The 18,205-nt window shown below is 43.0% G+C and overlaps 1 protein-coding gene across 2 annotated transcripts in view; it reads right to left on the reverse strand.

The window, feature by feature from the left end:
- Positions 1–18,205, reverse strand: part of FER1L6 (fer-1 like family member 6) — a 402,024-nt gene that overhangs the window by 251,184 nt on the left and 132,635 nt on the right. For both annotated transcript variants that reach the window (XM_033934878.1, XM_033934877.1), the window contains exons 10-13: positions 14,270–14,462; positions 10,018–10,367; positions 8,750–8,858; positions 3,939–4,128 (exon numbers count right to left, since the gene is read on the reverse strand). In XM_033934878.1, coding sequence (XP_033790769.1) covers positions 3,939–4,128; positions 8,750–8,858; positions 10,018–10,367; positions 14,270–14,462 — 842 coding nt within the window. The remainder of the gene's footprint in view (positions 1–3,938; positions 4,129–8,749; positions 8,859–10,017; positions 10,368–14,269; positions 14,463–18,205) is intronic.

Consider the following 18,205-nt stretch of genomic DNA (forward strand, 5'->3'; position numbering starts at 1 on the left):
AATCCCACCCTGCTTTCTAAAGTCTCTAATTAGCTTAGGCCACCCCTCCCCCCCTTTTATTAAGCCACCTTAGGGGTTTATTTTATCACTGGCTGCTGCGGTAAAAACTCCGATGCTCATAGAATTCCTATGAGCGTTAGAGTTTTAACTGTAGTGGTCGGCGATAAAAAGCCCTAACAGGGCTTGATAAACGGAGGCCTTAATTTGTTTTTGCTTTATTATTATGATTCCTTGGAGACGGCTGTACTACTATTTATCATTTCTGCAGCGCTACCAGATACACGCAGCGCTGTACATTAAACACAACAAGAGATGGTCCCTGATTGAAAGAGCTTGCAATGTAATTATGGCACCACGCATAGGACACGGGACAAAGGGTGAATCAATATACTGTATGCTGCTCATGAAGAGAAATACAATGGGATGAAGATGTAGAGAAGATGGGGGTTACAGAGGGAATGAGAAACAAATGTAGTGTATTATAAGCTGGAAGGGTTAGGACCTAAACACAGCTTCAAAAAAGTGAATTTCAAGCCTTGTGCACTAGCGGTTTTACGTGCTACAATACCACATGCGCTAAACGCTAACGCCTCCATAGAGCTTGTGTTAGTATTTTTTTTATTTAGCGCGCGGTTAGTGTGCGCTATAAACGCTAGCTCACGTTAGTAAAAGGAGCCCATAGTTATTAGCATCCGTTATAGGCTGATAATACGCTAATAAATGTAAGGTCATGCATCTCGGCAGCGGAAATCCATGCAGAACATACTCCTTGAATGGAGAAACGCTAGCTAGAACGTCAGAGGAACGGGACTTGGGGGTAATCATCAGTGCAGACATGAAAGCTGCTAAACAAGTAGAGAAGGCCTCATCTAAGGCAAGGCAAATGATTGGATGTATCAATCGAAGCTTTGTCAGCCGCAAACCTGAAGTCATAATGCCACTCTACAGAACCATGGTGAGACCTCATCTGGAATACTGTGTGCAATTCTGGAGGCCACATTACCGGAAAGACGTGCTTCGAGCTGAATCGGTCCAGCGGATGGCCACCAGGATGGTCGCCGGACTCAAGGGTCTCTCATACGAAGAAAGACTGGGCAAACTGCAGCTCTATACCCTGGAGGAGCGCAGAGAACGGGGCGACATGATTGAGACATTTAAGTACGTCACTGGTCGCGTCGAGATGGAAAATGATATATTCTTTCCCAAGGGACCCTCGGTCACAAGGGGGCACCCCCTCAAACTCAGAGGGGGGAAATTTAGTGGTGACACCAGGAAGTATTTCTTCACGGAAAGGGTGGTAGATCAGTGGAACAAACTTCCGGTGCAGGTGATCAAGGCCACCAGCGTGCTTGATTTTAAGAATAAATGGGACATACACGTGGGATCCCTACGAGGGCCAAGTTAAGGAACTGGGTCACTAGCACTCAATGGGGTGGGTCAATAGAGTGGGCAGACTTGATGGGCTGTGGCCCTTTTCTGCCGTCATCTTTCTATGTTTCTATGTTTCTATCATAAAAAATGTTACTTTTTCTCCAAGGTCTGGTAAGAGGAGAAGTTATTTTGGTTTTAGTAAATAGTGGAATGCAGGAACTGGTCTGAGAGGTAAAGATGCCAGGGCCGCTTGGCAATAGTGATCGTGACATGATCAAATTTGAGATAATAATTAGAGTGAGACCACTAAGGAAATCAATGCATGAGCATTTCTGAGCATTTAACTTTCAAAAGGGCAACTATGAGGAAAATGGTTAAGAATAAAACTAAAAGGAGCAGCAGCTGCAAAGATGTGAGAGTTTAAACCTGTTGTGGATATTCTTTAAAAATTCCATCTTGGAAGCCCAGATCAAAGATGTTTCATATTATCAAGAAAGGTATTGTAGAAGGAAGGCCAAACAAGCAGGCTTGGTATTTTGTTTTTATATTTCTATTTATAGGTTGTTATTATCACAAACAAACAAATTGCCACTCATACAGAAATCTGGTAAATTCGAAAATTAAAATGTATAGGGTCAATATTCAGAGCAATTTAAGCAGGCCAGAGAAGCAGTGCTGTTGAATTTAGACTCTGCCCAGCCCCCCAAAAGTGGGTCGGTCAGAGGTCAGCCAGAGAGGTTTTGCCGCGGGCTGGGGGAAGGGGGTGGGGGCATTGCTAGGAAGGTTGAGATAAGGATTACGGGGCTCTGGGGTGATTATTTTAAACAATAAAATAATTATGCAGTCCCTGCCCGATATTCAGCTGGGGCCACATAATTCTTATGTAGACCATGGTTGAATATTGAATGGACTTGCATAAGCTCTGGAAAGCCAAGCCACCCTGGCATTATGCCCTGATATTCAGGGCCAGTGCCCATACATAGCCCGGCACCAAATGTTAAGAAAATAAATGTTAAGCCAGTGATAATCAGCATTTAAAAAAACATGCTGGCTGAGTGTCAGGGGGTTTGACTATAAAGTCCATTTTTTAAACTTGGCCTTCAAGGACAGCAATTGAATTGCTGATGAACTGATGAAGAATTTTGTAAAAAAAAATTGTGTGTTGTGTGTGTGTGTGCGTTCTTGAATGATTGTTAACTGTCTTATTTTATCATTGGTGTCTTTTAGCAATTTGCCTTAGTATTTATTTATTTTGTAAACTGCTTGGACCTACTAGACAGTTAAAGCGGTATAAAAAGTGAAATAATAATAAAAATAATTCTATAAATTTGCACGCAACCAGCACATAAAGTTGCTCGTGTATGTTATAGATTAAGGGCAGTTGCTTGCATAACTTAATAAACAAGCTGCTAATTGTCATTAATGACTAATTATTGGCTATAATTGGAAGTATAGAAACAGATGATGACGGCAGAAAAGGGCTACAGCCCATCAAGTCTGCCCACTCTGCTTACCCACCCCCTGTCTATGCCCTAATGACCCAATTTTCTTATCTTGACCCTCGTAGGGATCCCACATGGGTATCCCATTTAAGTCTGGCACGCTGTCTGCCTCGATCACCTGCACTAGAAGCTTGTTCCAATGATCAACCACTCTCTCTGTGAAGAAATACTTTCTGGTGTCGCCAGCAGCACACATAACTGCTCTAGTCTATAGATTGTGCAAATAAATTACAGTGCAAGCAATTTCAAGAGGATGTAAAGCTGGGACAGGCATTGGTGGGTCAGGGCATGTCTGGCAATAGTGTGCCACGCATATATGCCGCTTCCCTTCCCCCGTACATCTGTAAGGTTCCTGGAGCGAGCAGCAACCCCCAACCAGCTGTCACACCAGCATCGGCTCTTCCTCCGATGTCACTTCCTGGATCTGTGTCTAGGAAGTGATGTCAGAAAAAGAGCTGACGCTGGCGCGACAGCAGCTTGGGGGTTGTGGCTCGCGCCAGGAACATTACGGAGTTATGGGGAAAGGAAGCGACATGCGCATGGCAGGAGCAAGCGGGAAAGGAGTGTGTAGAGGTGGGGGGGTGGAGGGAGAGAAGAGGACGGGGAGGGGCGCCTCTCACCCTCACTACGCCACTGATCCCAATGCCCAACATTAGGGTCTTTTTGAGAATTACCCACTTACTGCAGAGTGTAGTCATTGCACATTTTCTACTGCACTCTACTTCAAATGTTGAAGCAAAACTTCCCACACGTTAACAGCTAAGATGCTGCATTAAATGCTGGTGTGCCTAGTTGCCACGGTAACAGTTAACATAGCTTAGTAAATAGGCACAAGAATGGGAAAAATGAACAAAGACATGAAGACCTTTGCGAGACAGTGTATTAATAATTCACAAGATGTAAGCAAAGAACAAAACTGGCTGGATTTTGTGTGTTCGAGTCATGCTAGCTCTGGATGTCAAATGGCTCTGGTAGCATTTAAAAAGTGTTACTTTAGGACACAACTGCTGTAAACCTCTTTCAAAACAACCACCAACCATTATTCTCTGAAAGACCTTTATCTACCTGTTCCCCTCTGTGATGAGTGGTTTCTCAGGCTGGGTGGTGGACCTGAAGGTCAGCGAGATTTCTGGTGGTAAAGGTTCCTCTTCACTAGAGGTTAACAACGCAGCACTCTCTCCTTCAGTTGCTTCCGTGCCCTTCTTTTTAGCCCCACCTGGTGGTGACACCCTATCAAGCGTATTCCCAAAATTACCTTTAGAAATGGAAAACAAGGTACAAAAAAAAAAAAAATACACTTTTATAAAAGCATAAAGTGAAAGGCTACTAACAGAATGACCTCGGTTGCTTAATGGTTAATGCAGTGAGCTGAGATCCTGGGTAACTAGCTATATAGAAATGATAAGTAGTCATAGTGGATTTCAGTTGGGCATCACCCCTCTTGTGTGCTGTGGAATAAAAATTCTCACTAGTTAAACAACAAAGGGGTGTTTTTATCAAGGCGCGGTAGGGGGGTTTAACGTGCGAAATACCGCGCGTTAAACCGCCTGCCGCGCTAGTCGCTAACGCCTCCATTGACCAGGCATTAGTTTTTTTGCTTGCCGCGGGGGTTAGCGCGTGATGAAATGTCCGACGCGCTAACCCCGCTAGCGCGGCTTGATAAAAGGACCCCAAAATTGTAAAGAGAGGGCTGGGGATAATACCAGGGCAGAAGAGGACAAGAAAGCATGACGTGTAAAACCTTGCAAAATTTTCTGAGCAAGAAAATGTCCAAAAAGAAGAAAAAAAAAAAAATATCAATGAAAGCACAAAGTTTTTCAAGATATGGAGAATATTTTCATGTCAAAATACAGACTGGTGGCAATATTCTGACTGGTGGCCCCAGCATATATATACAAAATAAAAAAAATAATAATAATATAAGTTTAAAGAGAAAATATCCAGATAATATTCAGCCCGCAGAGGTCAGTGGTTCTAAAACTGCTGATAGCTGAAGGCTGAATTAGACGCGGATATTCAATTCCAGATATTGGATTGGAATATCTGGACCTTCAGTGGACCCGGAGTTATGTGGGTGCCAGCAGCCAATATTCGGTAAAAAACAAAACAAAAGCACTCCCCTTACAAATCCCGACATTTTGTCCGGATTTTGAAAAGCCTCCTCAAATCGCGTCGGGCAGGGAGGAAGTTCGTTCAGGCACGGATGCCACGCGATGATGTCGCGCGCGCATATGCGTGCATGTGATGTCATCACGTGGCATCCAAACAAGCGCAGGCTTCCTCCCTGCCTGACAAAAGCAGGCAGCAGGGGGGCGGGGCTAGGGCAAGACTGGGGGAGGGATTAGGGTGTTACAGGGCAGGGATGGGCGGAACTGGGCGGGCCTTGGGCGGGTCTAGGAGTCCGGAGTTTCCGATTGGAAAATCTGGCAACCCTAGGTTAGAGCTACAGCCTCAGCACCCCGAGGTTGTGAGTTCAAACCCCATGCCGCTCCTTGTAACCCTGGGCAACTCACTTAATCTTCCGTTGCCCCAAGTACATTAGATAGATTGTGAGCCCACCGGGACAGATAAGAAAAATGCTTGAAGTTGATAGGTGCCATCGACTCGTGTTTGAGTCCTAGCTACAGAATGACACGGTGACAAAATTCATCACCGTTCCCGTCCCCACGGATAACCACGGGAAACCATCTTCATGTCATTCTTTAAGGAGAGAGGGAAGAATCAGAGTATGAATGGCCACAACCACTGACCCGCAAGCTTTGCTTTGAAGAATGCTGGTGTAGAAGGACTGAGGTTGAAACAGACACTACAGAATGACAGTCTCTGGTATCCAGAGCAGATATTGTGATGTCATAATGCCTCATTCCACCAGTGCCTAAGAGCCAATCACATCAGTGATGTCACAATGGCTTCATTATCCTTGGCTCACATAAGAATCAGAGTATGAATGGCCACAACCACTGACCCACAAGCTTTGCTTTGAAGAATGCTGGTGTAGAAGGACTGAGGTTGAAATAGACACTAGAAAATGACATGGGATTATTTCCCGCGGTTATCCGCGGGGACGGGAACGGTGATGAATTTTGTCACCGTGTCATTCTCTAGTCCTAGCGGCTTGATGATATCATCAAGTTTTCATGGCAGAATACAGAAGTAGATTGCCGGGCCTTTCTTCTGCACAGTATAATTTTGATATTGTCGCATCAAATGCGATCCTCGGCCTCCAACACTGCCCATCTGCTGCTGCCCAGATGGATGGGACATCATTAGTCTGACATCTCCGCTGAAACCTGTCTGCCTTGGGAGGCCCTGCTGGTAGTAAAACTACTGACGGCATAGTTTTCAGCTTCTCAGATGTACACAAGCCCCAGTGGCACGACAAGCCCGTATACCATGACTAGAGATGCTTAAAGTAACTGCATGTAAACCACTCTGAGTGTGATTGTAAAACTATAAAAAGGCAGTCTACAAGTCCCAATCCCTTTCCATCTTAATATCAACCCCCTATATTGTTAGTTCAATGAAAGGATATAACATTTTTCCGTTTATTTGTTAATCTTGACCGCCATGCATTCAAGCAATCTAATGTATTATTCATTAAAGAAAGGCTTCATTAAACTTTGCAGTGTCAAGCTTCCTGTGTCTTTTCCAAAGGGACACATAAGTCACTGTGGTCTCTTTGTGTACATAGTAATTAGAAGATACTACAGAGCTAAAGGTCATTCAATAAGCTATAGGTAATATTAATTTCCTCAGCACAAATGCGAAGCGCTTTCAAGTCTTCTGCTCCCCTTCATTGGGTTAATTGAAAATGATCTCAGGATAATGACTGAATAAATCTTGTATTTTCAACATCAACCTCCATTGCTGATTTTCCAGTGGCCGGACGAAGGGTCGGTGCAGTTCTTGAAAGCTGGTAACAAACGTGTCTATCTAGTAGGACTGCATATCATCTATAGCTTGTCATTCTCACGTGCCAATGGTAAAAATTCTGGGAATCTATTTTGATCGTAAACTTCCTTTTGATTTCCACATTAATTCTCTAGTTAGTAAATCTCATTTTTTTTGCTCCGGAATCTAAGAACAATTAAGTCGCACTTCGATTTTTTCTCCTTTAGACTGCCGGTTCAATCTCTTGCTCTCAGTACATTGGGTTATTGTAATGTGCTTTATTTTTCGATATCCAAGAAAAATTTTAAAAGGCTGCAGATTATCCAGAATACTTTTGATTTTTGGATTGAAAAGAGCCAATCCCGTGACGCACTAGTTGCCAATAGAGGCAAGAGTGATCTTTAAGTATGGCTGTATATGTTTCAAGGCTCTCAGTGGGTGGAAAATGATAGGAGGCTTGCGCCAGAAGATGTATGAGGAGAGACTGGAAGCCCTGAATATGTATACCCTAGAGGAAAGGAGAGACAGGGGAGATATGATTCAGACGTTCAAATACTTAAAGGGTATTAACGTAGAACAAAATCTTTTCCAGAGAAAGGAAAATGGTAAAACCAGAGGACATAATTTGAGGTTGAGGGGTGGTAGATTCAGGGGCAATGTTAGGAAATTCTACTTTACGGAGAGGGTGGTGGATGCCTGGAATGCGCTCCCAAGAGAGGTGGTGGAGAGTAAAACTGTGACTGAGTTCAAAGAAGCGTGGGATGAACACAGAAGATTTAGAATCAGAAAATAATATTAAATATTGAACTAGGCCAGTTACTGGGCAGACTTGCACGGTCTGTGTCGGTGTATGGCCGTTTGGTGGAGGATGGGCAGGGGAGGGCTTCAATGGCTGGGAGGGTGTAGATGGGCTGGAGTAAGTCTTAACAGAGATTTCGGCAGTTGGAACCCAAGCACAGTACCGGGTAAAGCTTTGGATTCTCGCCCAGAAATAACTAAGAAGAAAAAAAAAAATTAAAAAAAATTTAAATTGAATCAGGTTGGGCAGACTGGATGGACCATTCGGCTCTTTATCTGCCGTCATCTACTATGTTACTATGTTACTATATGTTATTACCCAGTTATTTTAAATTTGCCAATAGGAAACAACTACATGATCTTTGGATCTTTGACTTTCCTTCTGTAAAAGGCTGTGTGTATAAACGCTTCTTTAGTAAGATCTTAGCGTATCAAGCAACATTACGGAATAAACAAGTTACTATGTATTTTTCTATCTCTGCTTCTTATTTGGCATTTAGAAAATCTATGAAGACTGATCTATGTGGCAAATATTTTGATTAACTGTGCTTATACTGTGTACACTTGTATTTTAATTTTTGTTAACCGCGCAGAACCGTGAGGTAGCTGCGGTATATAAGAAATGTTTACGTAATGTTAGCTCTAACATGGCATCCTTTTTTTTAAGATTCTTTATTCATTTTTAAAACTTAAATTGTACACAAAAGATGATGCATTTACATAAAATGTTATCATTACAGCACAATATATTTAATAGAATAAAAACAAGACTTATTTTCTCCCACCCACTTCCCATTAACCAACATCTCATAAAAATATTTGAAATCATGGTGCCAAATGCCAAATATACCCCCCTCCCCGGATGTGCATGTTTTCCTCAGTTATAAAAACAAATCAATCTTTACAATATTTAGTTAATAGTTCCCAAACTTCCATAAATTTTTTATAATATCCCTTCTGAATGGCCATAAACTTTTCCATTTTAAAGATATAACATAGGGATTCCCGCCAGAATGAATAATTTAATCTGTCCCAGTTTTTCCAATTCTTTAAGATAAGCTGCATGGCAACTCCTGTCATTATAAACAAATGTTTATTATTTTTTGCCGAAATTTGACATGGCATCCTTCTTAATTGTTTTAGCACACCTGTGAACATCTGTAGTGAAAAGAGCCTTGGTCACGCACCTACAGCCACCTCAAAACTGATTCCCTTGTCCCCAATCTTCCTGTCAATCATGGTGGCCTCGAAAAACGAACCAAATAAGAGGAAATCATCACACTCCTCTTCTTGGATCTGAAAAAGAGACATGTCCACACAGTTTTAGGATGGAGAAGGAGATCAGAATTATTTTCTTCTCCCATTACTTCGGGTAATTCGCTAAAGCTAGACAAGGCGTGCTTGACTTGTCAGATCAACCAACTGCATTGCCATATTTGACTGATATAGTCAAAGCCTCTAGAGGTTCAATTTACTCCTTTCTTAAAATGTGATATTAGCAAACAGCATGTGAGCGATAGCAGATGATTATTAGAAAGGCCTCCCGTGGGACCTCCTAGAAAAGCTACAGAAAGTAAACTTGAAGGAACTACAAAATGATATATACCTCATAAATAACAATTTCAATAGACCAAAACCATTCACATTTATTCATATATTTGGGATATTAGAATCTCAGGGTTTTACCATACATGGTAAAGGGTAGCTTCAATATCTATTCACATCCTGTGTTCATATTTTTGGAGTTTTGTTAAGATTCTGGTTACATAGTCATGACTGGGCAGGGCTAATATTAAGAGTATTTTATGTTAAGTATGAACACCTTCCCGACTGTGTCTTTCCTGGATACACATTTTACCATAACACCAGAACTGGCCTTTGCACCCAACCATGACATTTGGCAAACCCATCACACTGAATTTTTATTGACAGAAATCTTTGTCCTTATAAAACCTTTGTTCTCCAATGCCAAAGGATTATTTGCAATTAATGCAGCAGCAGTATTAATCTAAGCACTTCCTTATTTGGCAATCTGATCACTCCTACTGGTAGTTCTGTAAAACTACCACTAGGGGCCTGAGGCTGACATTTTGAGGCCAGTGCAGGAGCATCTGAGAATTACTTCTACTCTCATTACCAGGGAGACCCCCTAGTAGATGCTGTGGAGAGGGGGAGGGAGCAAGAGGTAGGGTGTGGGCATACTTTCAAAAAAGGATAGGAGTGAGATGATTTAAAGCAGTTTATAGCACCAGCCTCACCCTATAATAGATATTTGGCTTGGCTTAGGATTCACTAACATGCCATACTGAAGTACTGTGGATTAGTAAATCCCATATTAAATTTTTGCATGGTAAATAGCACATTTACAGCATTTTGGTATCTAGGGACATGAATTCTATTGGCAGTCCTAATAATTTAAATGAAGTAGGCAGCAGTCAATCTATTTTATACTAACCTCTGGCGGCACATCAAAACGTTCAACCTCCACCTGAGTAGACTTGGTCTTATCTGCAACTTGAGAGGTCTTCGCTTCCTCTGCCCCTTTCTCCCCTTTTTCTTTCCCTGATCCTTTTGATGCTTTCGTGTCTTTTGAAGGTAGCTTTATTTCTTTAACGATCTTCGAAAATTTTGACTCCTGTGCTCCTCCGGACAGGATTTCCACAGCAATCTCAATTAGAATGCGACCCCGGAATGATACACCTTCACCAAAGCCCTCATTAAGCTCCTGATTATCATCCATCAAGCTGTGGTTCCTGGGTGAGCCATAGAGATTGAGCCAAGCGGGTCCAAAGGTAGGCAAGAATCCTAGAAAAAATGCAATAGAATCATGATAGACATGGGAAACTCTAGATGTCCTAATGAAAATCATTGCTCCTTTAAATATATTTTAATATATAAATCCAGTCAGACTTTTCTTTGGGGGGCCCTTTACTGAAATGCGTAAAACAGTAAGGGCCCAATTCTATATAGGTCGCCTAAAAAAATTGGCACTAACTAGTGCAGTGCAAAGTGCAATTCTATTAAAGATAGGCACACTGTATATAATCACGTTTTGTGCCACCTAAGTGGCGTTAGGTATCACTGCGCATCTTAACTTTTAGGTGCACTATATTTAAGCCAGGGTTCTCATGGCCTAAATGCATGCACCTAAGTCAAAAACAAGCACCTAATACTCACACGTTCTGCTCTGAACCATGTCCACTTTTAGGTAGGCACTTGAGGCAGGCACCTAACTTTCAATTAAGTTCAATTAAAGCCAGATATGAGGTGTTAAGTGCCAAATCATCAGCATCGATTTAGCCTATTAATCAATTATGTTAATAGCGCTAATTTAGGCACTTAACTTTGGATGGACATTATAGAATTTTGGGGTGCTTAAATTGGTCATGCAAATTTGGGCACGCGCCTAATTTGTTTGTGCAATTTAGTTGGCAAATGAGTCAATTAGCACCGATAATTGGGCTCTAAGAAGCAATTATCAGCGTCAATTGGCATGAATTTAAATTTATGCACACGTCTTTAGGTGCCTGGATCCATGTGTAAATTTAACTTGTGGATCTGAAAAGGTGGTATAGGCATAGGATGGGGAATGGACAGACCAGCAATTTGCATGCAGTTTTACAGAATAAGAGAGGTCTACCAAAAGATTAGGTTCTTACCTTTGCTAGTCTTCTTTCTTGTAAATACACACTTTATTCCGGAACTAGTGGGAAGTTAATTGATTAGTAGGCTTAATAGATGCATAATTTGACTTAATTGAAAGTTTGGTGCCAAACTTGACAAACACAATTTTATAAAACGTAGGCGCCCAGACCAAAGCACCTACCTAAAAGTAGGCATGGTTGGGGGGTGGAGCATGGGTGGGTACGCCTAAAGTTAAGATGCCAGTGGCGCCTAAGCAAATTCTATAAAGTGTGCCTAATTTTTATAGAATCACGCATAGCACCGCACTAGTCGGTTAGCACCCCTTGATGAATTCCCCCCTACGTCTCTGTCCCAATATGCTAATACTGTGAGTGTGTACCTGAGCCAATGGAAGGTATACTGACCCATCCAAGATCACAAGGAAGTCAATATTTAAAGTGATTTAACCGGCCAGAAACAGGTCCTGGCCAGTTAAATCACCTGTTTGGGGCTAACTACTAATTTTCAACAGCTTAAACCATTTCATACTGCTGAAAATAACCAGTTAGCACTAAACTGAAAACCGGCTATTTTGGGGGGAGGAGTCAGCACTTAACCAGCCAGGTTAACTGCACAAAAAGGACCACATAAAAGTCATTCTTATCATTATGCAATAACCCATAGCTGGGTAAGTGCTGAATATTGTACTTCACCAGCTATGAGTCAGTTATGTGTTAGCCGATTCTGGAAACCTGGAAATTCAATGCCGGTGCCTGGACATGGCCCAGCATTGAACTTCCAGGTTTGACGTCCGCAGCAGTCGGGAATGGGACAATTCAGCAGGACCATATCAGCGTGGCAAGTTCAACACAGCCCTTTCAGAGCGATTCTTTCAGCACGGGACAGTTCATCACGGCCCTTTCAGCATGGGCAGTTTCATCTCTTATTATTAAGACACCCTCTTAAAGTCAACCTTTTACCCCGGAATTCTTCCCTCTGGACAACTTGCTGTTCCAATATAAAGGGAAGCCTTACGATGTGCCTGATTGATCTGTGATGATGTCCCCTCCCCCCCCCCCCCCCCCACACACACATACACTTTCAAACCTTAAAGTCACCAGATGATGCAGAGGCAGGAGAAGAAGGCAGCAGGTGAGTGAAGGAAAAGGACAGAAGCACCAGTGGGGGGAGGAGGGGGCGAGTTATGCTCCCCTCTTTCAAACCTTGACGTCACCATATGATGAGAAGGCAGGAGAAGAAGACCACGGGTGGGTGAAGAGAAAAGAAAGAAGCACGAATGGGACGAGGGAGGTTATTCCCCCCCCTAAACTAAACTAAACTAAATCTTAGGTTTATATACCGCACCATCTCCGTAGACGCAGAGCTCGGCACGGATTACAGGATTTAGGATGAGAAAGGAACTCCAGTGGAGGGTTTAAGGATTAGGTGTAAGAGAGTGGGGATGGGTGGGAGAGGCCAAAGAGAGGGAAGTGTTACAGTTTTGAGAATAGCCAGGTTTTTAGGTGTTTACGGAAGAGTTGGAGGGAGCTTGAGGTTCGGAGCGGGGAGGTAAGGTTATTCCAGAGCTCAGTGATTCTAAAGGGGAGGGATGACCCTAGTTTGCCTGCATGCGAGATGCCTTTTGTGGAAGGGAAAGATAGTTTAAGAGTTTGGGAGGATCTGGAGGAGGTAGGAGTTGCGGAGTTCCAGGAAAGGGCCCCCCCTCTTTCATACCTCGCAGCTTCAGTAAGGTAAGCACTCGCCACTACAAAGGCCATGATGAAACAGCTGTGGTTACATGGCCATGCTAAACTGGTCTGGCTAAAATGGTCATGCTGAACCATCCTGTGCTGAAACAGCTGCACTGAATTGTCCTAGACACGCAGCAATCGGCAAAATACTGACCACCACCAGCTGAATATTAAGCCCAAGGCATGTTAGTGGGAAATTTTTTATCACTCAGAGAGTAGTTAAGCTCTGGAACACATTGCCAGAGGATGTGGTAAGAGCGGATAACGTAGCTGGTTTTAAGAAAGGTTTGGACAAGTTCCTGGAGGAAAAGTCCATAATCTGTTATTGAGAAAGACATGGGGGAAGCCACTGCTTGCCCTGTAAAGGCAGCATGAAATATTGCTACCTTGGGTGACCTGGATTGGCCACCTTGAGAACGGGCTACTAGGCTTGATGGACCATTGGTCTGACCCAGTAAGGCTATTCTTATGTTCTTAATTTGAGCACTTGCTTCCCTGGTTCTCAGTCCTTGCCGTTCGAAGAGGTCTCTTAAGCCTAACTAAGAAAAACCTCCATAGACTTCAGCAGATTCAGAATGCTGCGGCTAAGCTTATTTTCGCAAAAAGCAAATTTGACCATGTCTCACCACTCCTGGCCAAGCTTCACTGGCTTCCTGTACCCTCCAGGATCCTCTTTAAATGTGCCTGCTTAGCCTTCAAGATCCTACACGGCATCCTTCCTCCCGTTATCCCACTCTTTTGGAACTCCTCAAGCCCTAATTCCACCAGATCCTCCCAAAAATTAAAACTATCATTCCCTTCTACAAAAGGTATATCCCTTGCAGGAAAACTAGGAACATCCCTCCCTTTAGAACCACAGAACTCTGGAACAACCTTACATCCCCGCTTAGAAATTCAAGCTCACTCCAACTTTTCCACAAACACCTGAAAACTTGGCTCTTTTCTAAAATGTAACACCTCCCCCCTCTCTGGTACCCTGCCCCCCCCCCCCCCCATACCCTCTTAGTTCCTATCCTATAACCCTTCATTGGAGTTCCTTTCCATCCTAACTCTGTAAACCGTGCCGAGCTCTATGCTTGCGGAGATGGCGCGGTATACAAACCTAAGGTTTAGTTTAGTTTAGTTCCTCCTTCCTTGCTGTCTGGTTAAGTCTGCCACACAGCACCTTTTTGAATATTGACCTCTGATGCTCCAGAGATCTTGTTCTAAACTTAAAGTTGAAAATGTTAATGAAATTTAAGGAAATCTATTTGTTGTATAGTGTCAGTAAATGCAGTCTTAGCAATTCAGGTTTTCAGCCTTTTCAGACAAAAGGGTCATTCGCTTTTGTACCTTTATCCCCATCCTGCTCATCAGAGATCTTCTTCAGGTCCATATAATGAGTGGCCAAGGCCACATCATTCATGCTTCCCTCATCCCACACCTGGATTTTAACTCTCCGGCATAGTGGAGGAAACATTTCTTTGAAGATGATCTGTTCATGCCATACAGGATCAGCAGAATTCTTCTGCGTTGTCGTTCGACCCTGAAGTGAAACAAGTGCAAGTTGAGAAGGAATAGTCTGTGTTCTGAAGGTGTATTGTATGAGTAAGGGGGGAGTTCATCAAGAAGAGCTAACCAATTAACACGCGTTAAATCGGTTAATACCCCTTGATGAATTCACCCCCTTAGTCTATATTTATCTAAATACGATGGAACATAAAGATGACAAAAGACATCAGATGTGACCTTTTCTTTGCCTATCACAGTGCTGCAGTCCCCGCCAGTCTGTTTACTCATGTCCTTTTGGCTTTTCCTTTATTTATTTATTCCATTTCCATTAATCCAGTCACAACCATTAGCACGACAAAAGTAATTATTGCAATAATACACCAAAAGACTTAAGTGTAAACTTACTGATTTCTTTATTTGACCTGGGGGTGGGGCTAGGGGTAGAATGGGGCGGAACTGGGCAGGCCTGGGGGGCATGGCCATGGATCCGGATTTTCCTTCGGGAAAATCTGGTAAGCCTAAGCCAGTGTATCTCAAACTGTGTGCCTCCTGAGTTTCCAAGTGTGCCGCGGCACACTGAGGAGGAAGAGAGGCGCCTGCCAGCTGAGTTCCCTACGTGGTACAGCACCAGCGCTGCCCGATTTGCTATAAGCCTGCATGTTTCTCCCTTCTCTCTAGTGTTCTCCGGCTTCTGCCCTGGCCTCCCGGTCTCACCTTTAACGCTAATTACAGCAGCCTGCAGAGGATTGCCGGTAGGTAAAATGATTTTATTTTCAATATAGTGATTGAAATGTGTCAGTTTTGAGCATTTATATTTGCTGTGTATATGAAAAATGAATGGAAAAAATTGCATTACAATTAGTAAAGGGGATGGGATCTGGGGTAGAGCTTGGGTGGGTTTAGGGAGGTCTGTGGTTGGGGTACTCAATTGATATTTGTTAGACTTAGGGGGTACTTAGCTGGAAGTAGTTGAGAAACACTGCTGTAGGCAATCAGCTGACGCCAGTGCCTCTCCTTCTCTCCAACCCTTTTCACTGCTGACACCCCCTACTGGCGTCTCGGGGCCCATCTGGAGGGCCTCTGCACATCCGCGGACATCGACGTGATGATGTCATGCATATGCGTGATGTCATCACGGCAACTTCCCTGCACTTCTAGGTGCCTCAAGCAGTGGCCACTGCCTTTAGTGTGCCCCGGCTCGAGAAAGTTTGAGAGACACTGCCCTAAACCATCCTGTTTGAAAAACCCCTTTTGGGAGCTCTGAATTCTCTCTTAAATCATAGGTCAGATTAAATTATAATTTCTGGTGGAATTCCTTATGTCATATATATAAAACGGAGAGATTTTTAGCAATACAGCTGGGTAGTTTCAAGAAATTTCAAGATGTTTGGGAGCCATTAACAAAGTATTGTACTGATTAGATGAAATTTTCTTTTCCCTTAAATTTACAAGTTCAATTGTGAGGGAAGGGGGGGAACTTTATTGGTATATATTATCTAAGTATTGATTATTTGATAGGTAAGGGTGGGAAGGGTGGGAGATAAGAATATATTACTGATACCATTGATAATTATTAAGTGATATAGCTATTGTTAATTTGTTTGGACATTTTATCACACTTATTGTAAGTTTGAAAATGTATAAAGAATTTAAAAAAAAACATAGGTCAGGAATCTTGGGACAGTCAAAGAAAATACTACCACCTGGAGTGGGAGCTCCAGGAAGGCCAGTGATAAAGACATCAGCAGAACCATTATGGCAAACAGAATAAAATGTATTTACACATCAACCCAATGTAGCTCCGTTTCTTCGAGTCTTGTCACAATGGTTCAGGGCATGATAACTTCAAGGCACTCTACAATGGTCTGACTACAAAAGGTTTGAAACAGCTTCAGATGATTCAGAAAACCACAGCAGAACTGATAAAAGGTTGTAAGCAATGGATTCACATCACATTTCTGCAAAACCTTCACCAGTACAATTCATAGTTACATTTCAAAACTATATGTCTGATCGTCAAGACCCTTAAAGGTAATGGGCCAGAGTACTTAAAGAACAGGATCTCCCTCTATGCAGCTCCAAGGTTGATAAGGCCCTTCCAAATAATATCCCTAACCACACCCTCTCCAAAGGAAATCATGATATGACACTGAACAAAAAGCCTTTTCCAGAATAGCCCCCAGACCCACGCTCTGGAATATACTCCAAGAAAGATTTCACTTAATGCAAAACTAACTCTGCTTCAGGAAGCAGTGAAAACCTGGCCTTCTCCCAAGCCTTTAATGAACAGCACACAAGGGCTAACACAAGATGCACATACTGTAACAAGACCTGCTTTTCCAGTCTTCTCTAACTGATCATTTTCATGCACCTATTCTGACTCCACATCAATTTTTCCTTACATTAGTCATATTCATCTATCTAACTCCTGTTATTCAATCTCATTTGTCTATATGTTCCACCTCTGATTACAAAACAGAAAAAGAGTAGGGAAGGGACACAGCCACCCAACTTAACGGACGATCAATTTATTGAAAACATATAAATAGCTAAAACATATACAAGAAATGATGCAAGCCTAACAAAGAGTCTTACAATCCTTTTAGTGCTGGACCACAACACAGTCCATGTTGCGGCTTAAAAAGCCTTCCTCAGGGGTGTATAAATGAAGTCCAGTAGATGGCGCCAAAGTACTTGTTAAAATACTAAAAAGGAATGCTGATCAAAAGCCTGCAACTCGACGAACTTCCAGTCTGAAAACGCTGTGAGCTATCGCATAAGCTGAATGGTGCCACTTTGATTACACCATATGCTATTAAAATGTTTTAATGTGTATATGGTGACTTTGTTAATAACATAATACATCATAATGTGTACAGTTGTTGAATATTTTCTATTGCTGTAATTCTCTATTGCTTATGGATGACCTATTTTTGTTGTACACTACCTTGAGTAAATTTCTTCGAAAAGGCAATACATATATCCTCATAAATAAATGAATAAATGCATCTGCATAGAGCAGTGTCCCGCAAGCTTTCTCGAGCCGCAGCACACTAAACATAGTGGCCACGGCTCGAGGCATCCGGAAGTGCACGGATGTTGCAATGGTGACATCTCGCGCGTGCATGACATCATCACTGCGACATCTGCGTATGTGCGAAGGCCCTCCAGACAGGCCCTGAGATGCCAGTGGGGGGTGCCAGCAGGTAACAGGGCCAGAGAGAAGGAAAAGCCCCAGCTGACTGCCTACAGGACGTGCATCTCGCCATAAGAGGCATGGCCTATAGGCAGTCAGCTGGTGTTAGCACCTCTCCTACTCCCTAGTGTGCCGTGGCACGCCTGAAATCTCAGGAGGCACACAGTTTGTGATATACTGGCATACAGGAAGGATTTATGAAATTATTGTAGATTTCATCCTTGAGGTCTATAGGACAATATACCAGCTATACACTACCTTTATTTGAAATGTCTTTGCTTAGGGTTACCAGAGGTCCAGATTTCCCCGGACATGTCTTCCTTTTGAGAACATGTCTGGGGGTCCAGACGGCTTTTCAAAACCCGGCCCTTTGTCGGGAAGGGGCATCCGCGCATGCGTGGATGCAACACGGTGACATCATACGCACGCGCGCATGACATCATTGTGTTGTGTCCACGCATGCACGGATGCCGTCTGGAAGCGAGGCTGGGGGAGGGACAGAGGTGGAACTGGGTGGTCCTGGGGATGTGGTCATGGGTCTGGATTTTCCCGAAGGAAAATCTGGTAACCCTGTCTTTGCT

The sequence above is a fragment of the Geotrypetes seraphini genome, chromosome 2 (assembly GCF_902459505.1).
Source record: "Geotrypetes seraphini chromosome 2, aGeoSer1.1, whole genome shotgun sequence".
Classification (NCBI taxonomy): Eukaryota; Metazoa; Chordata; class Amphibia; order Gymnophiona; family Dermophiidae; genus Geotrypetes; species Geotrypetes seraphini.